This window comes from Pteronotus mesoamericanus, unplaced genomic scaffold (genome assembly GCF_021234165.1).
Source record: "Pteronotus mesoamericanus isolate MK-2021 breed Mesoamerican mustached bat unplaced genomic scaffold, CSHL_Meso_final scaffold_36, whole genome shotgun sequence".
Classification (NCBI taxonomy): Eukaryota; Metazoa; Chordata; class Mammalia; order Chiroptera; family Mormoopidae; genus Pteronotus; species Pteronotus mesoamericanus.
Genome location: NW_026555313.1, coordinates 1,655,552 through 1,679,984, shown reverse-complemented (window position 1 = coordinate 1,679,984; position 24,433 = coordinate 1,655,552). Strand labels below are relative to the sequence as shown.

At 36.2% G+C, this 24,433-nt stretch overlaps 1 protein-coding gene across 2 annotated transcripts in view; it reads left to right on the top strand.

Moving 5' to 3' along the window:
• MTMR2 (myotubularin related protein 2) overlaps positions 1-24,433 on the top strand; it is a 110,648-nt gene that overhangs the window by 59,465 nt on the left and 26,750 nt on the right. For both annotated transcript variants that reach the window (XM_054592530.1, XM_054592531.1), the window contains 6 exons: positions 10,556-10,631; positions 16,559-16,653; positions 16,823-16,933; positions 18,987-19,088; positions 20,356-20,439; positions 24,200-24,349. In XM_054592530.1, the coding sequence (XP_054448505.1) occupies positions 10,556-10,631; positions 16,559-16,653; positions 16,823-16,933; positions 18,987-19,088; positions 20,356-20,439; positions 24,200-24,349 (618 nt within the window). The remainder of the gene's footprint in view (positions 1-10,555; positions 10,632-16,558; positions 16,654-16,822; positions 16,934-18,986; positions 19,089-20,355; positions 20,440-24,199; positions 24,350-24,433) is intronic.

The window sequence follows — 24,433 nt, the reverse complement described above, 5'->3', positions numbered from 1 at the left end:
ATCATCAAGTGCTACTCAAATAATTGGTTGTATTTGGTTTTTAAGCCTATGGTCAAATTTAACCACTTCTTCCAACAAGTATCAAATGTTCCTCTTTTTTCCTACTACCACTTTATTTTTAATACCAGAATAATCCAGGATTTTGATACTTCTTTTCTAGATTATTATCATTTCATCTTTGTTATATCGTTTTGTGCACTTCCTTGGCTATGCCATTACCTCTGTCAGAGGCCTGCAGTGATTTTCCTTCATATGATGGGTCAAGTTTAAAAGTCTTAATTCCCTTCCCCTCCTTGTCTTCCCAAAGGGGAAGAGCTGAGGGAGGGAACAAGGGAGGGGGCAAAGGAAAGTGGTGGGGGGTTGGCAGAGACAAATGTATTTGAAAAAATAAATTAAAAGAAAATTAAAAAGAAAAGAAAACGAATAAAAAAAAAGATATAAGTTGTTGACAACCAAAAAAAAAAGTCTTAATTCCCTCCACAAAATTACATTATAAAACTTCCCAAACACACTATTGAGTTGTATGAGTTTTCTATGTATTCTGAATATTAACCTCTTATCAGATATATGCTTTACAAATATTTTCTTCAAATCAGTAGGTTGCCTTTTCATTTTGTTGATAGTTTTCTTTGCCCTACAGAAGTTTTGTAGTTTGATATAGTCCCACTTGTTTTTGCCTTTCCTTTTGGTGTCAAATCCAAAAAATCATTGCCAAGACTGATGTTAGGGGGCTTAACTGTTATGGTTCCTCCTAGTTTTACGGTTTCAGGTTCATGTTAAATCTTTAATCCATTTTGAGTTGATATCTGTGTATGGTGCAAGACGGGTCCAGTTTCACTCTTTTGCATTTGGCTGTCTAGTTTTCCCAGCACCATTTTATTGAAAAGACTATCTTTTCCTCACTATATTCTTGGCAACATGTTATAAATTAATTGATCTTATAAGCATAGGTTTATTTCTGTGTTCTTTATTCTAGTCCATTGATCTATGCATCTGTTTATATAATACCATACTGGTTTGATGGCTATAGTTTTGTAATATAGTTTGAAACCAGAAAGTGTGATGCCTCCAGCTTTTATCCCCCCTTAAGATTGCTTTGGCTATTTGGGATCTTTTATGGTTCCATACAAATTTTAGGATTTTTAAAAATATTTCTGAAAAAAAATGCCATTGGAATTTTTATAGGGATTGCACTGAACACTTTATGTTGTTAATGCCACAATTTCCCTCATTTGCTATTGTGTATCCACAAAGTTATATTGGCTTTAATTATTTTTAATACTCTTACCTTTAATGCTTCTAATATAGTCAGTTGGTTAATACAGCATCCTATTACAAAATCAGACTTTTCTGAATCTAACTATATATTTACCTCTACCAGTGAGTTTTACATTTTCATATGTTTTTATGTTACTGTGAGGATATTTTCATTTCAACCTGAAGAATTCCTTTCAGCATTTTTTTTTTTTTGGTAAGGCAGATGTAGTGGTGATGAACTCTCTCTGCTTTTGTTTGTCTGGGAAAGTATTTCTTCTTCATTTCTGAAGAAATCCTTTGCCAGATAAAGTATTCTTGGGTGACAATTTCTTCCTTTCAGCATTTTGAATATATCAGTTCATTCTCTTCCAACCAGAAAGGTTTCTTCTGAATCTGCTGATAGCCTAATGGAAGTTCCTTTGCAGGTTAGAGAGTTCTTTTTTGTTTGTTTGTTTGTTTGTTTGTTTGTTTTACTTCTTTTAGGATTTTCTCTTTATCTTTGATTTTTAACAGTTTCATTATAATGTATCTTAAAGAGGATTGTTTTGAATTGAAATAACAAGATAATTCATGAGCTTCATGTACTTGGATGTCCAGCTCTCCCAGATCTGGAATTCCTGATAAGCTCTAAGCCCCCTTTCCCTTTTTTTCTTCTTCTGGAACTCCAGTGACTTTGATATTGGTTCTTTTGGTGGTGGTTTATAAATCATGTAGGTTTGCTTCACTCTTTTTATTCTTTTTTCTTGTTTTCCTCCACTGGGTTACTTCAAAGTTCCTATTCTCTAACTCACTGATTCTGTCTTCTGCCTGTTCTCTTTGCTCTTGGTACTCTGTCTTTCATTCTTTATTTCATTCACTACATTCTTCAGCTCCAGAATTTGTTTTTTTAAAATGATGTTTATCTCTGTTTATTTCTCATTTTGTTCATTTATTGTTTTCTTGATTTTATTAAATTGTCTTTATTCTTTTAGCTCATTGAGTTCTCTCAAAACAGCTGTTTTTAATTCTTTACTGGGTAAATCACAGAACTCTTTCTTTGGGTTCAGTTATTGGGGGGTTATTGTGTATTTTGGTGATGTCATGTTCCCTTGATTCTTTTATTTGTAGTTTTGTATTGCTATTTTGGCCTTTGAAGTAGCAGTCACCTCTGCCAACCTTTACTAGCTGCCTTTATATGAAAGATTCTCTTTGTTGGTTTGGCTTATATTCTGGGGCTTTCTCTGACCTTGTATGAGTATGCCTGTTCCACACTTCTTCATTCCTCTAATAGCAGGATTCTTAAGCTGCGTATCTTCTGTTGATCTTAGACTGAACCAGGCTAGCTGTGGGGAACCTCTTTCATTGTCCTATAGGTGGCAGTACAGCTCATGATTATATCTTCATTGGCCACAGACCCTGGCTTTCCTGTATACATTCCCTGTCTACTTGAGCTTGCTCTTGTTGTTGCCCTCTGAAACATGGATAAGGAGCTGGCTGCAGAGTGGGAAGGGTGTGTTTTTGGCACCTGCGGATTTGGGGGTTCCCATGGGTCAGGTGAAAGGATGCTGGGGTGAGATTTTTCCAGCAGTTTATGGTTGGGCTCTCTGCTAGGGTCTAGAATGCAGAGAGCTGTATTCCTTTAATGCCTTCTGATATTCTTGTTTGCCTCTTTCCTTAACTCCTTCCTACCTCAACTAATGGAGCTCTTGCTTTAACACTGTGGGTACTGTGGGCGAGAGATGGGTTTCCGTAGCAGCAGCCCCACAGCTGGGGAAGTTGAGTGCTCACTCACTACTCGCCCCTTTCCTGAATGGGAGGGATCCCTAGCTTCCTCTTTCTCTAAGCTGCGCTGCCTTGTGGGCAAAGGTGATGCTGGCAGAGTTCCTCCTATCCACTCTTATGCATCCAAACTTGTATATATTTTCTGCTCCAGTGGAGTGCTGGAACTTCTGTAGAAACTTGGATTTCCGTTGAAGGCTTTCTCTCTGTGAGTGTATACACAAATCATTGTTTTCCAGGTGCTGCAGCCAAGAGGGGTTGGAGTCAGTTCACAGACTCCTGCTGGTTCCACAGCCCTTGCTGGTGTCTGTTTGCCTAGTACCTGATGGACTAGTGGGTGAGATTCCTCCTGGGTCCTTTGTTATATGGTGTTGGATTTCATAGCTCCCATGGAGACCCTTTTGCTCATGGATAGATGCCAAATTTTAGAAGTTAAAGAGCAAAAAAATGAGGGACATTTTATGCTGCCATGATACTGATATCATTCCTCATCTTGTATTCTTTAGAATAAGCAGCTCTCTATTCTGCAGCTAAACCTGGAAGTCAGTAGTTCCAGAGTTAGAGAGGTTTATGGTTCTCTTTATGACATGCTGTCTCAAATATTGATCCCTGTGTATTTTATTTTATTTTGTATAGTATAGCTAATATTTTATTTGGGATTAGGGAGATGTTATGTTTATTGCTATAAGATTAATGCAGTTCAGACATTTGTAAAATGTCATTAATCCCTATTTATTTTAGAGCAGAAAATGAAACCACTGTGTGAATAGACCATTGTGAGAAGAGATAGTGAAAACTTCTGCTGGTGCTTCTGTCATTAGTGATTATGAGTATTTCTTACATTTTAATAACATCTTGCAGATCCCTTTATGTTGCAGCTATCTCATTTCATACTCACGAACCTGTAAGGTGGGTGTTAATGTTACCTTGATATAAATGATGTAACTAAGACAGAAGTTAGCATGGTGGCAGTAAATCTTCTTTTTCTTTTTTCCTTTTGGCTGTACGGTCATGAAGATATAACAATTTAAGACTTTGCTGTGCACCACAAATTTCTTCTTTTTTTTTTTTACTCATTTTTAATTTTTTAAGTATATTTTATTGATTATGCTATTACAATTGTCCCATATTTTTCTCTGCTTCATTCCCCACCCCCCGCCCTGTGTCCCCCTTCCCTCCAGTATTTCCCTACCCGCTTAGTTCATGTCCATGGGTCGTACATGTAAGCTCTTTGGCTTCTCCATTTCCTATACTGTTCTTAACCTCCCCCTGTCCGTTTTGTGCCTACCAATTATGCTTCTTATTCCTTGTACCTTTTCCTTCATTCTCCCCAACAACCCCTCCCTGCTGATAAACCCACCATGTGATCTCCACTTCTGCGATTCTCTTCCCATTCTAGTTGTTTGTTTTTGTTTTTGCTTTTTTAGGTTCAATTTTTGAATAGTTGTGAGTTTGTTGTCATTTTACTGGTCATAATTTTGATCTTCTTTTTCTTGGATAAATTCCTTTAACATTTCATATACTAAGAGCTTGGTGATGATAAACTCCTTTAATTTGACCTTATCTGGGAAGCATTTTATCTTCCATTCTATTCTAAATCAAAGCCTTGCTGGATAGAGTAATCTTGGATGTAGGTCATTGCCTTTCATGACTTTGAATACTTCATGCCAACCCCTTCTTGCCTGTAAGGTTTCGTTTGAGATATCAGCTGACAGTCTTATGGGAACTCCTTTGTAAGTAACTGTCTCCTTTTCTCTTGCTGCTTTTAGATTTTCTCCTTATCTTTAATCTTGGGTAATGTAATTATGATGTGCCTTGGTGTGTGTTTCCTTGGGTCCAACTTCTTTGGGACTCTCTGAGCTTCCTGGATCTCCTGGAAGTCTGTTTCCTTTGCCAGACTTGGGAAATCCTTCATTATTTTTTCAAATAATGTTTCAATTTCTTGCTCTTCCTCTTTTCCTTTTGGCACCCCTATGATCAGCTGTTGGAACGTTTAAAGTTGTCCCAGAGGTTCCTAAGACTCTCACTTTTTAAAATTCTTGTTTCTTCATTCTGTTCTGGTTGAGTGTTTATTTCTTACTTCTGTTCCAAATTGTTGATTTGAGTCCCTGTTTCTTTCCCTTCACTGTTGATTCCCTGTGTATTTTCCTTTATTTCACTTTGTATAGCCTTCACTTCTTCCTTTATTTTGTGTCCATACTCAGCCAATTCAGTGAGCATCCAGATTACCAGTGTTTTGAACTGTGCATCTGACAGGTTGGCTATTTCCATGTCACCTACTTCTTTTTCTGGAGTTTTGATCTGGTCTTTCATTTGAGCTGCATTTCTTTGTCTCGTTGCACTTGTCAGGTTGTAAGGGGCAGAACCTTAGGTGTTCACCAGGGCAGGGCAACCCAGTTCGCTGCATGTGTCACTGTACATGGGGGAGGGGTCAGAGGGGAAATGATGCCATTTGCTTGGCTCTAGCCCTGCTCTCAATCACTTCCCCCACTACCCACAAATGAATTGCACCTTTATGGTGCTGACTTCCAGGCAGGTTCTAGGATCCTGTGGGGCCCTCCAGTGGACTCTCCTGTGAGACTGGGAGTTTCCCCTGCTGCCACAACCCCTACAGGTTTTTGAGGCCTTATTTCCCTGCTGGAACCCTGGGTTATACGGTTTGTCTTGTTCCTCAGCTTTTCCTCTTGGTTTATCTGCATGTGAATGTGGGACCGCTAGGTCCACCAGCCACCACCTTGCTGTATGTTCTTTCCGCCCCTCCTACTGGTCTGGATAAATGTTTCTTCTTGAACTCCTTGGTTGTCGGACTTCCAGAGTTTGATCTTCTGGCAGTTTTGGTTGTTTTTTGTTTTTAAATTGATTGTTGTCCTTCCTTTGGTTGTGCAAGGAAGCAAAGCCTATCTACCTACACCTCCGTCTTGGCCAGAAGTGCACAACAGATTTCTTATATAGAAGTCTTAATTTCTATTTCCCTTTTTCAGCTTAACTACCCTCAGTTAATTTTTTTTTTTTTCCCAAAACAGAACATAGATTATATTTTTTGTGATCTGGCATATCTGAAAATGTTACCATCAAACACGTTAGAGAAGTCACAGCATTTTTTCCCAAAGATCTGTTAACATTTTGTTGTTGTCTTCTAGAATATAGTTTTACTGATAAATCTGATGCCAACTTGATCTTGCTTTTGTATGTCATTTCTCTCACTCTACCTGTGTTCTCATAGTTTGTCTTTTAATTCTTACATTTCAAAAAAGAATTTGCTACGATGAACCTAGATATATCTCTGCTCATTTTTTTAAAATGTGGAACATGGTAAACTATTTTGATCAACAAATTTAGAAAATCATTATTTATTTCAAAAGCATTTTCTTCAGTTATATATTGGATTATTGTTTCTATTTTGTTTTGACCTTTTCTTTTAGGAAATAAAATTCTTTCATTGGTTCTTTATCACCTTCCTCATGATTTTTACCTCTGTTCTTTTTTCTACAAATTCTTAGAGCATTTTTTATGGTTGCCCTCAACATAAATGCTGTTTTCTGAATAATCAATTTAATCCTTAATTCCAACACAGACCTTATTTCTGCTATTACATTTTAAATTTTTGCAGTTATTCCTCATCACTGATTTCTCTTAGCCTCAGTGCATCTCTCCTTATGGTTTTTGTTCCTGTTTCTTGGTGAATATGGCTGACTTTATTTCGGGTATGCTAGCTCATTTATAAATGTTTCTCATAATGCTTATAGGGAATTATTTTCAGAAGACTGGTCTTTTGTTGAGCTTCAGGCTGATATTTCCTTTTCCTTGTCCAATGATCTTTTTTCTAAGCCCTGTTTTTTCTCTTATGTTCAATGAAAGATGTGTTCACAATCAGTGTTTGCCAATTTATGTAGGGGCTGGATTGCCCTTGGCCCTGCTCTGTTCACTTGTTGAGTTGTTTTCATATCTTTAGCTCCAAAATGAGTTGTTTATATATAACCTCTAGGGTACACCTATTATTAAAAGTCTGTCATCTGGTACAGCTTTTCTGGATGACGATGGGATCTTGTGTTGCGTCTTTTCACTGCCCTTACTCTCTGACATTCTGGTTAGAGAGTATAGGAGAGCCTGTGGTTCAGGATGTACCACTTGCATAAGTTTCCCTGTCTCTTTTCTCACTTTTTAAAGTTTTACTTACGAAGATTACACCTCTTATGTTACCATGTGCCTCTTCCAGAACTACCTTTTTCTCCACACCTTTATATAATACACATATATTCTTGGGTTTGCAATTTCCTTCTGAATGTAGAAATACAGAAAGAGAGGAAGCCATGGGGAACAACACTATAGCAGCTACAAGAAGGTATACCTGTGCAATATAGGAACTACTGCCCAGCTCTGAAAGTGATACAATCTTTGCATTTCCAAATCACATGGTAGGCAATGGGCAAAAGATAAAGCATCTCCCTCTATATGATTTTTCACATGTATAGCCTTGTTTGATTTTTTTTTTAGTACACTATGTTAGTTACTATCTTTTTAAATTTAATCCTGTTGTTTTTATAATTAGTAGAAATTCTTACCAGATTCTGTTAATCAGTTGTTAGCCTGAATTTTTATTATTAGTAGTAGAAAATACTTATTACTAAGTATATGTTATGTCAGCACTGATATAAATGCTTTAAATATATTAACTCAATTTTTATAAAACCCTTTTGTGGGATACAATAATTATAGATGATGGAAATGAGGTGTAAAGAAATTGATCACTTGGTCTAAGAATACCTCGCTAGCATGTAGCGCAGTCAAGATATGAACCCACGTAGTCTCCATATTTGCGTATTGCATTTTTACCCTGTTTTTGTGCATCCTCATAAGGCCATTCTTCTTCCTTTCTTCCTGTCTCCTTCCTTCTTTCCCTATGTCTGTCACTTTCTTTCATTTTTTCTTTCTTTTATATATCAGGAAGTGGCAACTAGATGTCAGTAAAAAGTATGACCTTTTTTGAGTTTTAGAATGTGGAATGTAACAAAATACAAATATATGTGTGTGTATTTTAATTCTCTCAGTTTTTCAGTAAGGTTTGTTTATGAAACAAATTATTAAACTTTCAGATGTATGAATTTGTTCAGATTGCAGATTCATTAAAAATAATTAATTTGCTCTTTGTAGTTAGTTCTTAGTTTAGTGGCATTAGGTAGACATTGAGCTGTGGCAGTGATATCTAACCCTTTTGTCTAGTTCTCCCTAAGCACCTGACTTAAATTAAGGAGTAATTTGATAATCAGGAAGAATCAGAGTCATTGGATTAACGTTGCCCAGTGCAGGCACCATTACATCTATGGCTATTAAGCACTTGAAATGTGGCTGGTCTGGATTTAGATGTGCCTATAAAATACACTGTGGATTTGAAGGCTTAGTAAAAATAAAAGAATATAAAATATCTCATTAATACTTTTAATATATTTATTACGTGTTGATGACAATATTTTTGACTTAGTAGATTAAATAAAATATATTAAAAGCACTTTTGCCTGTTTTTACTTTTTTTTAATGTGGCTTCTAGACAATTAAAAATTACATATGTGGCTCATGTTACATTTCTATTGAGTATTCAGAAGTGGTTAAGATGGGGTACCTCTTCTCTGGGACTCTTGGTAGGGAAGAAGACAGACAGGCACTTAGAGTGGGTGAGTGGTATGTGCCAGATTGGAGCTCATGCATAGGAGACTTCTAACCCAGTTTGAGGGCCTGCAGAAGGTGTCCTTTAAGGCAGTTAATATTTAATACCTTGTGTTTTCTTCCTTTTTAACCTTCTATCGAGAACTCTTAAGTCTACTTTTGGACTGACGGAAATAAAAGTCAAAAGCTTTTAAAAAATATTTGACGTGCTGACCTGTGGCTCAGTTGGTTGGAGCATCATCCTGTACACCAAAAGGCTGTGGGTTCGATCCCTGGTCTGGGAACATGCCTATGTTGTGGGTTTAATCCCTCTGTTGGGGTGTGTATGGGAGGCAACTGGCTGATGTTTCTCTCTCACACCTGTGTTTTGCTTTCTCTTCCCCTCTCCCCGAACTCCCTTCCTCTTTCTTCCCTTCCCTCTCCCTTCCTCTTTCTTCCCTTCCCCCTCCCTTCCTCTCTCTCTAAGATCAATAAACATATCCTCCTGTGAAGATTAAAAAAGTGTTAGAGAATCATTTATATTAGTGGTATTGGTTCTTAGTCTGATGAAACAAATCAAGGTTGAAGTAGAAGGCTTGCATCTGCTCACAGAGACCACTCTCGGCCCTCGCCCAGAACTGGTTTAGAAAACTAAGTGGATGGTAGTGCTACTTGCTAAGTGTGGAACACAGGTCAATTTGAGATCTGTTGAGTTCAGTGTATCTGTGGGACATTTAGATGGGGAGGAACATTAGTTAGCTGGAGGCATGGAACTAGAGTCCAAAAACAAATCTCTGCTGTCAGTGTAGATTGAAATTAGGTGAAGTCATATGTAAAGTATGAGATCATCAGGAAGTGACTAAATGAAAAATGGACAAACTCTGAGGAACAGGGAAGGTTAAGGAAAGGGAATGTAAAGGTCATTGAAAAAGAATGGCCAGAGGAGATATTTAGCCAAGCTGGTGTGCAGCTAGTGTGAAAAATAGCTAACAGATAAAAATAAAGATTGAAATGTCCATTGTCTTTAATAATGAGGAGTTTACTGTGGAGAAAGTAGGTTCCCCCCTAGAAGGGATTGGATTAGGTGGCAAAGCCAGATTCCAGAATGTTGAGGAATTAATGGGAGGTAAAGAATTGTTAACAATGAAGTATATTATTTGAGAGTGAAAGGGATGGAGTGGGGAGGCTTGTGGTAGCTAGTGGATGTATTTGACATATGATCACTTTGCGTGTGTGTGTGTCTTCTCTGAGTAGTAAATCCATTAGAAAACTGTGTTTCCATATCTCTACATTCTTCAGTTCAGTGTAGAATCCTTCATAAGGTAACTAACTACTCAGTAGCATTGTTGATCATGATTTTAATTAATTTAAATATCTTTTTCAATAGGATTCTTTATCTGCATCATTTCCAAATTCTGTAAAAATTAAATCTACATAAGAGTTTGATTTTGAATTTAAATGCAGTGAGGCCTTTAGACATGGCTTAATGGAAAGAAAATGAGCTTCGTAGTCCCCTAAAAACTATAATTCAAATCTAGATTCTGACATGTTTTAGCTATGTGACCTTGAACAAATTGTCACTTCTAGCCTTTTTGTCCTCTTTAGGATTGAGGGTAACAACACCTGTCCTCATAGGGCTGTTACAGAATTCAATGAGAAAATGTGTAAAGTGTTTATAAATAATACCTTATACAAAGTAGGCACTCAGTAAATGCTTTGTAGAAAAATAACAACTTCACATTGTTATACATGCCAACATTGCAGTTTTTATAATTTGATCATGTTGTAATATAATAACTTTACATAAGAGCAAGCATACTTAGTTGAAATTTGAGTGAAAAATTAACCTTTAAGTAAAAAAATGTTTCTTTTCTTGCCCCTCCTCCATTTTCCAATCCAGGTCCTGAGGGAGTCTAACAAATTAGCAGAAATGGAAGAACCACCCTTGCTTCCAGGAGAAAATATTAAAGACATGGGTCTGTAATGGTATTTTTTTGTTGAATTTCCTTCTCCTTTCTGACTATACAGACTATTCAGTATTCCTGATATACAGAGAGCAGGCTGTCTGAGATACGTCTGGCCTGCTATTTCCTGCCTGTCTTCCCAGCATTTAGTGTGTTCTTAAGCCTAGGTTTTGACCTGTTGGTTTTGTTTGTATTTGGACTGTAGGGAAACATACAAGTTGAATATTCTGCTACTTCTAGTTTGCTTTAATTTCACTGAAAGTAGGTGGCCTTCTTTTTTAACTGCTGCTGAATTCTGTGAAAGAAAATTTCATTATTTTAAATTACCACATTGCCTAGATAAACATTGAATTGTTACTTTGTACAAATAATTTTTCTTAAAACACATTCTCTCTCTTTTCTTTATTTTTATTCCTACTCTCAATAAACTGGATCAATTTTTAGATGAAAATATTTCATCTCCATTACAAAGCAAGCCATTGACATAGTGGTGCCGTTCTTTGTCCGGCCCACAGAACTAAACATTAGCTTATTTTATGGTCTGGAAACGAGAAACAAACATTTAAGCTGTGTTTTTTTGTCTTCATGCTTTTACTTTTAAATACCCATAGCTTTTGTAATGTAATATGCAATAATAAGAGAACAGGAGAATATAAAGTAATATAATAGGAGAATAAAGTAAATGGTTTCTTAACCAAAATAAAACCACCATTAATTTTATTATCAGTCAAAATTGTAAAAAGACTTAGTAAATGCTTATTTTTCCCTGGCCACATGTTATTTCCTTGTGTAAAACTAAGTGAACTAAAGGGGGAAACTACACCCAAATGGGTTGTTTTTGTGTACATTACATTTAGGTCTTTCACACTTTGTCGTATTTGTCTCTTCTAGCTCTTCGCTCCTGATTGAATACCTCCTCAATCTCTTTTTTTCCCCTACTCAGCCTCATGTATATACCCTAAGCTCTTACTCTGATGAACTACTTACTGAGTTAGGTATTGTATATTATCAGCATTGGATATTATATAATAACAATAATTAATTCTTGTGTGCTCACTGTCTCTTTTAATCATCCTCACAATAATCTTCTGAGAAGGCATTAATCCCATTTAGTAGATGAGGAAACTAAAGCATAGGGTAATTACCTAGATATGGAAGTTATAGCTAACATTGTGACAATTTTTTCTTCTGTACCTAAAGCACATTTGTTACCACTATGATAAATGATCTTATAAAAGATTTTCAATTTATCACTCAGTCTCTTTTGTTGGCTCCTCTTCCTTAAATGGCATAACTCCCTTTGGGACTTCCTTGACTCATTTCCCTTTTCCCTCTGTTTGGTTGGCCATATCTAAATCAGTAGCTTTATTTACCATATGTTTACTGATGACTCCAAAATATTTTATTTCTAGTATCAACCTCTGTCCTAAATGCCTGCATCTTAGACACATGCCCTTGGACACCTTATATATAGCCCTTAAACCAGTTTAGGTATATCTCCTAAATTATCCCTAAATTTACTCCTCTTTAATATCCTCTCCCTCAGTTAACATTAAAAACAATTGTCCATTTGCTCAAGGCAGAAATATGCGAATCATACTAAGGCTGCTTTTTTTCTGAACTCTGACATCCAATCAGTTATCAGATCAAGAGAAGTCAATCTCTAAGAGTTTCTTGAATTTATCTTTTCCCCTCAAGATTCATGAGCCCTTGGTATAATTATATAAATTTAATTTCAGGAACCTATGAGAACCTTCAAGTGGAGAAATGTCTTACGAGCCTAGGAGATAGATCAGGGTAGGAAGCCCACATTTTGAAATCATCAGAAAATGGATATTAGTTGAAAAATGAGAGGAAGAAAATAACCTAGAGAGCATATGGAGCGAGAAGAGGGCCAAGAACATAGTCTTGGTAAACGTTTTATAATTATATGGTAGAAAAGGAACCAGGGAGGAAAATTAAGGAGCGCAGACAATGTGATACAATATCAATTACAGAGGACCAGACTATATACTTACAAATAGGTACTTTACTTTCCCACTTCTGTATATTGGATTGGATTCTTTCTTTGCAATGAGTGGTGTCCTACCATCTCTACCCATCTAAAGGGTACCAGCTATTGGGGCACAGCTCACATATCTTTACTCCTTGAACCTTCTCTGATCTCATAGCTGAATGGATTTCCTCTTCTCTGTACTAGAGTATGCTTGTGTGCCTCTTTTTCTGCACAGACTGTGTTCTCAAATATTACATTTATTTGTATCTATTTTATATCCTTATAAATATGTATTCTTAAGGTCATTATGGTCTGCCTCACAGAAATTATTATGGATTTTTCCTCTGTGGACTCAGTGAAGATTTGAGAGGATTAGTAAATCTGAGCTCTTGTGGTATGACTGGGCTGTATTAGTATTGCAAATTTAGAGGAATATGTAATATACTAAATAAAGTATTCTGATTCAGAATCATCTATATAGACTTAATTGTGCAAAAATTAAATTTAATACATTAAAGTACAAGGCTAGAGTAACATTGAATATATTACTTTATGTAGAAAAGATATTTGATTTTTAGTTGGTCTAATGTAAATCTGTGGTTTAGATGTTTTTTAAAAAATTAGAGTAGTGTTAAGAACACCACAGATTGCTTGAGAGAAGTAACAGTCTCAGGTCTTGTGGCCTGGTACCTTGCTCCACATACAACTTTGCAACTTTTGACAGACTGTGTGCTACTTTAGCGGCCTTTTTGCACAGTGTGGTAGAGATTTGAATTTGTAGTCAGAGGAACTCCATTCAAGCCTTAATCTCTTTTTAAAATTTATTTTTTAATCGCATTTTTTTCATTACCATTTAGTCCCCTTACACCCCCTTGCCCACTGCAATCACCACACTGTTGTCCATGTCCATGAGTCCTTTTTCATTTTTCCTCAGTCCCTCTACCTCCTACCCTCCCTCCACCCCTGCCCCTTACCTGTCATCCTGATCTCTGAGTCTCTATTTTGCTTTTTACTTCAGTTCATTAGATTCCACATATGAGTGAAATCACATGGTATTTGTTTCTCTGACTGGCTTATTTCTCTTAGTATAATGTTCTCCAGGTCCATCCATACTGTTGTAAAGGGTAAAAATTTTCTTTTTTACAACCAAGTAGTATTCCATTGTGTAAATATCCCATAGTTGTTTTATCCACTCATCTACTAATGGACATTTGGGCTGTTTCCATGTCTTGGTGATTGTAAATAACGCCACAGTGAACATAGGGTGTTTATGTTCTCTCACATTAGTGTTTTGGGTTCCTTCAGATATATTCCCAGAAGTGGGATCACTGGGTCAAAAGGGAGATCCATTCTTAATTTTTTGAGGTATCTCCATACTGCTTTCCACAGTGGCTGCTCCAGTCTGCATTCCCACTCAGAGTGCAAAAGGTTCCCCTTTCTCCACATCCTCGCCAGCACGTGCATTTTGATTTATTGATGGTAGCCATTCTGAAAGGTGTGAGGTGATATCTTATTGTGGTTTTAATTTGCGTTTCTCTGATGATTAGTGACATTGAGCATCTTTTCATGTCTATTGGCCATCTGTATGGCCTCTTTGAAGAAGTGTCTATTCACGTTCTTTCCCCTTTTTTTAATTGGGTTTTGTTTTATTTATTTATTTTTTTTGGTGTTGAATTTTATAAGTTATTTTAAATTTTGGAAATTAATCCCTTATCAGATGTATCAGCAAATATAGTCTCCCATACTGTGGGCTGTGTCTGTTTGTTTTGTTGATGTTTTCTTTTGCTATGCAAAAAGTTTTTAGTTTGGTGTAGTCCCATTTGTTTATTTTTTCTTTTGTTTCCCTTGCTGAGGAGATACAGCTGATAAAATGTTGCTATGAGCTATATATGAGATTTTGCTGCGTATGTTTTCTTTTAGGGTTTTTATGGTTTCGGGTCTAAGTTTATTCAGTAAATAGTGTTGGGGAAATTGGACAGATACCTGCAGAAAAATGAAACTAGACCATCTTCTTACACCACACAAAAGAATATATTCAAAATGGATTAAAGACTTAAATGGTAGATCCAAAAAGTCTAAATCTTAACAGTTACTGGTTCTAAAACACCAGGCAGTTTGTTTCATTTCTCTGAGTCCTGTTATTCTCATCTAAAAATTGTAGGTAATTCCAGGTCTTATATTTAAGGGTTTTTATGAAGATTAAAAGAGGTACTCAGGTGAAAGGTACTTTATAAACTCTCGAGTGCTAGGCTATCATTGCTGGTCGTTATTACTGTCATTTGCTCTGGTCAGGTGCCTTAGTCACAGTCTCCTACTCAAACGCTGCTAAGCATAAGCTCTTAACTTCAGAGTGACTTAGCTGCCCCCAGCCTGAGGGGTAGGGTAAAGCAGACAGACAAAGCAGAGCCTAATGATGATAATAGTAACATAGGTAAACTCTTGCATAATACTTTTAATTTTGGAGGCACTTTCATGTGTATAATCTGATTTTAGAATAAAGCGAAAGGTATGACAAAAACATTGGACAAAGAGGGACATATTCTGTATTGGAATATAGAATGATAAGTTTGATTTTCTTGTATAAGAAAGCTGGCACTAGAAAGAATACAGAAAAGATTTTAATAAAAGGAATATAGCTTTCCTAGTTGAGGTAAAAATTCATAAGGGTAAGAAAATGTATGCAAGGCAAGTTTGTGATCTCTCTGTAATGATTAGTTTATTTAATTTTTAAAACTTCCCTTTAAATGAAACATGCATTGGAAACGATGATTTAAAAAATGTTGCTCATACTTGAACATTCCCAAGGGAGCTATTTTGAAGGTTAAAAATGTTTGTTAGGAGATCAGTCTCATTTCAAATTCCATACAAAGCAGTCATTTCTTCAAAGTGGCAACTAAAAAGCAAAGTCAGGAAGTTGCAATACCTTATTAAATGCATTCCAAGTTTTCCCAGAAGACTCTTGTAAGGGTCATAGGAATTTTTTTGCTCCTAACTGTGCCTTAATTCCTTGGAACAATAAAGATACCTGTTTGCTGATTTGTTTCAATAATGACATTGCAGGGATTTATTAATATTTTAAGATATTAAAAAACTTTGTATTAAGCATTATGAGCTTTACCATATTAAATATTATGTTGAGGTAGTGGTAGTTGAGTTAATTCATGTGTGTTTTAAAAAGTCTAATGCTGCCCTGGCTGGTATGACTCTGTTGGGAGTCATCCAGCAAAGTAAAAGGTTGAAAGGTTGCTGGTTCGATTCCCGGTCAGGGCACATGCCTGGGTTGCAGGTTCAGTCCCTGGTCAGGGCGCGTATAAGAGGCAATCAATTAATGTTTCTCTCACACATGGATGTTTTACTCCCTCTCTTTCTTTCTCCCTCTCTCTCTCTTTAAATAAATAAATACGTACATATATACATACTTAGGGAGAAAAAAGCCTAATGCTGTACAGATTTATCATATTTCATTTAATAAAGCAATGATTGTGATTATTTCTCTACGAAGTTGCACATCAGTTGCTTGGTCAGGGCAGACTGGCAAGGTGATCTTGAAACTATGATAAGATGACTGGTAACTCTGACATGAGACGTTTACTGTGGTTAACCACCTTTACCACCACCCCTCACCCACGACTCCAACGCCCACATCTGTTTTATCCAACAGGGTAGTGGCCATCTTTGTCTCCTTCTGTTCTGTCTCAGGGTAAGGGATATCCGTCTGCCTCTTCAGTCCTTCCTAATTATTTCGGGTTTCTTCCCCAGATTAATGCATGGTTGGAAGTTGGGATTTGGCTTCTGAATTTGCTTTGAAACACAGATTCTGTGATTTTTTAGCATAAGTTGAATAGCAATCAGAATTCTATTAAATTTTATTTGTGAAAAGATCAGAGTGCAGTTTTTAATAGTGTACAATATATAGTAAATTGTGGACTTTTTGCCTTTTCAGCCAAAGATGTAACTTACATATGTCCATTCACTGGTGCGGTACGAGGAACCCTGACTGTCACGAATTACAGGTTATATTTCAAAAGCATGGAACGGGTAAGACTTGTTGGATTGGATTTATATATGTACATCTCTGTGTTGTTTGCAGATAGTTTTAGTCATTATTGATAATTTTTAATTAAAGCATTACTAATTAAGATATTTCTTAGCTATAATTGTATAGTATCCATTGCTCAGATTCTTTTTTTCTCTTTCCTTCCTTTAGGATCCCCCTTTTGTTTTAGATGCTTCTCTTGGTGTGATAAGTAGAGTAGAAAAAATTGGTGGTGCTTCTAGTCGAGGTGAAAATTCTTATGGACTAGAAACTGTATGCAAGGTAAATTTCATAATATGAATGCAATTTTATTCGGTTTGAAAAGCTCTCTATTAATTAGATCCTGTGTTTAGAACCTGGTTTCCAAATATCACATGGATTTGCACTTAAAATGTCATTCTAGTAGGAAAAAACAACATTTAGGAGTAATAAAAAGATGACCTATTCTGAATTAGTCTTAAATTCTTTTGGACCCAATAAAAAGTGTTTTCACATTTATTATTTCATGTTAAGTCTCATAAAAATCCTGAAATAGGCATGATAGACATTATTACCTTTAACTTGGATATTAGAAACAAAAGGATCCAAGCGGTTAAGGCATGGTGGCACTTTGTAGTGGAGGAACTGGTTATGACATGTTCAACATCATTTGTTTTTCCTCTTTTAGTTCTCATAATTTTTCTGCTTCTGAAACAATGGTGGGGAAAACTTGATAATACAGACCTTCCCTGTTTTCTTATCTAACTGCCATTCTTTAAATGCATTGATACTTGAATGACATTTAGATTGTTACAATTTTAACATCCAGTCATAGATATTTAATACCTTGTGCCACTTATGTAGGCCACTGTTCTGCTTACTGTGGCCTAATTAACGCCCACACACAACCCATTTTTATTGTTGATCACCATTTTCCTTTCTTCTGCTGACTTGCCAGTGCCAACAGTAAAGGCAACAGTACATGTGTAACTTTCCAGATACCTTTCTATGGTAATCTTAGAAGTTTTGTGAATATATTATTAAAGCTAATGACTTAATAATTTTTTTTTTTTTTTTGCTTTCCCATTGTAGTCAGATGGTTCCTAAGAGCTTAATAACTGTCAACCATGAGTCAAGCTCATTGTCTCTCAGTCACGTTTTTGTGGTGTAAAAGTATATAGAGCATAGACCTTAAGAGAAAATGAAAGAGGGTGACTATGAAATCTTGATCATTTTAGGTATATATTTTTTTTTTCATGAAACATGACCATTAACAAACTCAGATGTTTGTAGGACTCCTGCTCTGGCAGTTTTAGAGAGCTCTGTGGTTAACAGAGTGCTTACAAATATCTCTACTGGTTGTAAAGATATTTCCTGAGGAAAAACAAGGCATCAGTTTAGGTTCCTGCATGTTTTTGTTTTAAAGGATGGTAGAGCTAGCATTCTAGTTTTGGGTCAGAATTGTAATGAAATGTTCTATTTTTCATGTATTACAGGTACACTGTAGTGGGGTGTCTCTGTTTGGTTTTATAGAATGGGGTATAATAAAGCTATTTTGAGTTCTGCCTATATTAAAACACTTAAAAAAAACGAAGTGTTGAAATTATTCTTAGTCCCAAATGTCTTCTTGGTGCTATTAAGATGTCAGTAAACCAGAACATGAATATCTACGTTCAGACTGAACAAGAAAACTGTTTGAGGGCAAATAACGGAAGGGGACCTTGGTCTTTAGATCTGTCTGTGTAGCCTGGATGATACCAACCAAACTGTTCAGAGCTTCATCTGCCAGTAGATGATTGAGGGGCTCGGACATGAAGTGGAGGAATACCTTTAGGCAGAGTTTGGATCAGTCTAGTAGCAGGAGACTTACAAAGAGAAGATCCAGTGGATTTGAGTCCTGGGAAGAGATCTGAAGTAGGAAAATAATCACCAGGCCTAATGGTCAGAAAGAAATATAACAGCAATTAATCAGGTTTTTAATAGAAAAATTAATGACAGGAAACTGGCTTTCCTAGGGAAGGGACATATGCTAATGGTATGTATCAGTCATGATATTAAGCTTCAGATAAAGTATTTCTAATTTCCACTGCCCTCTTTCACTAACCTATCTTGAGTTCATAAGCAGTGGTAAATTTTCTGTCCTGTGAACTCTGCCTTGTGTTAGAGTGCCTTGTGTTTCTTTGTATTTCTCTCAGTAAGGTTTTGTAATTTCCTTGCCTTTAGGAGATGTTTGATTTATTTTTGTATCCCACAGTCACAGATCTTAATGCTTTACAAGATAGTTCCAAGTTACCTTATTTGTTCATTAAATAAAAAGTAAACAATGATAGATGACTTGGATCTTAAATCTTTCTAGGATATTCGAAATTTACGGTTTGCTCATAAACCTGAGGGACGAACGAGACGATCCATATTTGAGAATCTAATGAAATATGCATTTCCTGTCTCTAATAACCTGGTAAGATGTTTCTTATCTTTGAAAAATCTGTATTAACAATTAACGATGTAGTTTAAAGAAGCTTATCTAGGCTATCTAGGTTCTCTGCATTTACAATCCTGCTTTGCTGTTTAACCAGATGTATTATTAAGATTTTAGCATAATCTGAGATTCTGGGTGGACATGAGTTTTGGGGGATACCATTCAGCTCACTGCAGAGATCAACTGTTAAGCTGTTATTTGCTCTATATATTATGAATGGGTGTTTAGTCAATTCCACATGAATCCTTCCAGTCTGTAAGACCACACCACACTGGCTTGGGGACTAAGTGTGAGAAAGCTTTTCCTCAGCACACCTCCATTTATCTTCAGAACTCATTTTCTGAAACAACTCAAGTTTCTAAACAGCACACAGGATCTCTTCATATATGGAGAAAAAAACAAATTGTTTAGGTATAAGATGAGGAAGCTGGACTAGCTGATTTCCCAGGTCCATTCCTATGTACTGACATAGTCTTTCTATTCAGGGTGTATCCATGATGAAAAGCTCTATGTAGGCTTCATTGGGGTTTGAAATCTTCTTAAATGGGAGTTGACAGTTAAGTATAGTAACTCTAAGAGGGCAGACAACTGAATTCCTACAATGTGTTATTAACAATGGTAGGCTTCCTCATTTATAAGGTATAATTTAAATTCCACAGTAGCCCTATGGTGGTAAACATTATTTATCCCTATTCTGAAGCTGAATCCAGGAAGAAGTAAGTAATTAACTCAAGGGCATAGTTAATAAGAAGTAAAATTTGGAATCAGTATTCTAGTTTGAATGCTTTTCATCAATAGGTTCCTGCCATTCTCTACATAAGTTAATTTCTTTTTGTACACAGGTTACCTAATGCAAAATATTTTAAAAATTTATTCAGTATGATTCAGAAAATGTAGCATAAACTTCAAAGCTCTTTAACTCCTGATATCTGTGATGTCAAACTAATTAATTATATTAGAAGATACCTTTTTATGAAATGTTTTTCATTATTTAGAAGTAAACCTAAAATGGCTACCAATGATATCTGGAAGAAATATGGTGACATATTAACATTTAATAAATCTTGACGGTGGACCTCTGTGCTTTTCTATGTTTGAAAAATAAGAAAAAAGTAAGTTTTTAAAATTATAAAAAGCTAAAAGAACAATATAAAAAAAAGACACCGATGGACTTGATAAGGATGCATTTCTGATTCATTTCCTCCTTAAATGTCTATTTAGCTATTAACTGTTTACTTTTTTGTAGCCTCTTTTTGCTTTTGAATACAAAGAAATATTCCCTGAAAATGGATGGAAAGTATATGACCCTGTTTTAGAATATAGAAGGCAGGTATGTACTTTTTTCTCTTAATTTTACTATAATGCGTTGTTTTTATTACTGTTACAGAAACACCTCCCCCCCTACCCCACTCCCACCCCCTGTCAGGGGCCTTGTTACTCTCTGGTTCTTTTTGCCAGCTGCCAATATGAACTGTGGCTCTCAATGCCAGAGTTTGGTAAAAAGGAAAGGAACTATTAATTCAAAAGTTATACATGTTTAGAGTAATGGCGGAATGTTGCTGTTAAATCCCAAAGTCCCTTTAAAACACCCCAAAACACGCACACAGTCCTGCCTCCCTTTGCCAAACCAGGCCAGTCAGGGGTACCCTATCTCAGGAAAAGAAAAAGAAGTCCGTAGCTTGGCTAGGCTCCCGTTGTTAATCCCAAACCGTATGGCACTTCCTCATGGCTAGCCAGTGGGAGTCCTTCTGCATTCTTTCGAACCTCATGGCATAGAGAGAGAGAGCGAGCCCCGCATGGCTGCTACATCCTGCTTCCCTGCTTCCTAAGCCACGTGGTCAAGAGAGCCCCCTTTCCACTCCCAAACCACATGGTAAAAGCATGGCTGCCGCACATGGGTTTAAATTCCAGCGAGGATCTTCCTCTGTAACCCCATTTCTGACTCCTCTCACACTGGGTTACATCTGTCAGCAGTCTAGTTTCTTCTGCCTTTCTGGGCTGCCCTTGTTAATCCAGGCAAGCGTGGCTCTGTGATGCAGAAACTGATTCAAAGCTGCTCTCTGTGGTGCAGGAAGTCACATTGCATCATGGTTTAGAGTCATGCCCATTTCCCTGGCTCAGAGTGCAGTCACAGCTTTTTAACGTTATGAAAACACTGGCCAGCCCCAGTGTGGCTCAGTAGATTGAGTGCCAGCCTGCGAATCAAAGGGTTGCCAGATCTGTTCCTAGTCAGTGCGTGTGCCTGGGTTGTGGGTCGGATCGCCAGTAGGGGGCGCATGAGAGGCAACCACTCATTGATGTTTCTCTCCTTCTCTTTCTCCCTACCTTCTCCTCTGTCTAAAAATAACTAAAACCTTTTTAAAAAAAACACTGGCCAAGTTCCTCAGATATGCAAAGTAGCTCTCAGTGGCCCGTCTCTGCTTCCCTCATCCCCCAAAGGATAGCTATGGGGGATTTTCTCCATTTTGGTGGACCTTCAGCTCAACACCCCGTTAGATCATAACAAAAATTTTATGGGTAGAAGTAAAGCAGATTTATGCAATTTTGTGTATGTGTGTGTGTGTGTGTGTGTGTTTTAAATGAAGGCTAATCCTGATTTTTGGGTTTCCTTTCAGTTTCTTTAACCTACTTTTCAGGCTCTGCCAATGATCTTTAATGAATCTTATCTAAGATTTTATAGGTAAATGAGTTCATTTTTTAAATGTTTAATAATTTTTTAAATAAAAATAAAACGGTAAGTACATTTACATTTTAATACTCTAATATGTCATTAAAATTATTTACTCAGATTTTCTCTTTTGGGAATCCTGTAATTCTAAAAAACATTTTAGTAGTTCTGTTTATAATGTAGCTCTACATAAAACTTTGAAAGTTTTACATATTCAAAGAGGATACCCTTTTACATAAAATGTTAACAAATGAAATCTGATATCATGACTGAGGTGTGTTGGTTTGATATTTGAATTCTTATTAATATGATTTAATACAGTAAGAGTAATAGCTGAATCCTTTGTTTTGGTGAGTGTATGATTCTCCCTGTTCTTCCTCTGTTCACTATTTACCAAAAGAGTCCCTATTCTATAGTACTTAAACTCTACCTAAAATAATCTTTATTTTCAATGTTCTACATGTTCACTGTACTTTGAGAATTTAAATGCAGGCACATTGTTTCTTGGTAATCATTAGATTTGATATCCAAATTATTCTAGAATTCAGATATGGAAATCATTAAGCTATGACTTTATATTTAGATTTCAAGCATTGCATTTTAATTATAGTGCTTCTCATTTAATCACATGTGGCAAGTAAAATTTAAAATTTCTCATTTAGTTATAAAACCATCTGCTGGCAAAATATGAAGCAAAATACAAAAAACAAAAAAGAATCAATTAAAACCAAGAGTCTACAAGTGACATTGTAAGATTTTTGCTAAGGCAAAAATTCAATGTCAAAATTAGCTGGGAAAACAAGCAACAAAACTTACAAATGTTTTTAGAATTGTAAAAACGAGGAATATTCTTTGGGAATCTGGGCCGAAATTGCTCTCTGTTTAGTAGCATTCAACATAGAACTTTGGGAAGCAGATGAGACAGCTGTGTCCAGAAAAAATAAATTACTATTGAAAAGAAAAAATAAGAGTGAATGAACAACTATGCCATAGAGAAAGATAATTATGATATTAGGAAATGTGGCAGTCAGCAGAAGGCATTGAATGCTACATTAAATGATATACCTTAAAGTTTTTGATCTACTAGATGCATTTGCTGACTTTTAACCGCAGAGTTAGACACTTTACTTGTCTCTGAGTAAACCAAGCCAAAGCCTAGTGGGGAAGACACTGTATTTATAGTTAGAAGACTCTGGTTTTTTAAAAATATATATATATTTTATGTGTATTATGGAAGAAAATGAAGATAATCTCAATGTAAACCTCAAGACTAGAAATAAAGCATCAGAGTATTCCTTTTTTAAAAAAATTGAAAAAGTTGAAAGTGGTAATACTTGCACTCAGTATAAAATTCAAAAAGTACAAAAGGGTATATTGAAAAGTAGGTTACCTTCCAGGCCATCCTTGTCCCTGTGCCATCCCAGTTCCTCTCCCTATAGGAAATATTGTTACTGGTTACCTAGGTATCTGTTCAGAGATTTCATGCCTGCAAAGCTTGTGAATGAATGTATATTTTTTAAGCAGATAACAGCATTCTGTGCACACGTTCTGTGCCTTAGTGAGAGAGAGAGTGTGTGTGTGTGTGTGTAAAAAGGATGCTGGCATAGTGCCTGGACATAGTAAGTGCTCAATAAATGTATTTATTACTATAATTTGGTTTCTGTGATAATGAGTTGTCAGAGGGCATAAAATTTAAAAGAAATTTAAAAATAATTTCATCCTCTTAATATAATGGCTTTGTTTTCTTGAGATTTTAAGGGTCAACAAGATAATCCTGTATGTAAAGTAGTACCCTAGTTATATACAGTAAATGTTGAAGGACCCAGTGAGAGTTTAATAGTCAATGTGGATTTTTTTTAATGTTTTAAGTATTTCTCTTGCCTTTTATCATTTTGGTTTTGCTTCTGTTACTTCCTTGCTTTTCTAATATGTTTTAGATTAGCAGTATTCCATTAGTACCATAATGTAGGAGAGGTAATTTAGGTATGTAAGTGATAAACATGTACATAGCATTGTGGTGGACACTTGGTGCCTGCCCTCTCAAATTTCTTTGAAAAGATGGATGGCAACTAAATTGATCCAGTGAAATAGAATGAGACTGTTCTTTTTTAAGACAGGGATTATTTACAGTCTCACAGTTTTCTTCCTTCCCGTTGGATATGGTTATCACAGACCCAGCTCACAGTGAGTATTTAATGACTTAATACATCTATTAACATAAAATTGAGTGTCAAAAAGAATATATATCATTACCTTATAATGTTTCATTCTCATAGGCCGGTACCCGCAGGCAGACCATAATTGTCCCAACTACTGAAGAGCTGGAGAGTGGAGATGAGAGAGGTTGAATAGACCTCTATTCTGATGTCCAGTGATATTTTAATAAGGTAGTAATTTGTTTTATGTTTATTTCCCCATATAGGGAATTCCGAATGAAAGCTGGAGGATAACAAAGGTAAATGAACGCTATGACCTTTGTGATACATACCCTGCCCTCTTGGTTGTTCCAGCAAACATTCCTGATGAAGAATTAAAGAGAGTGGCATCCTTCAGATCAAGGAGCCGTATCCCAGTGAGTATGAAGCTTTGATGAAACTTTGCAAATGCTGTTTAGATTAACGAATAGGAGAATGGATGCAGGATAAAAATAGCTACA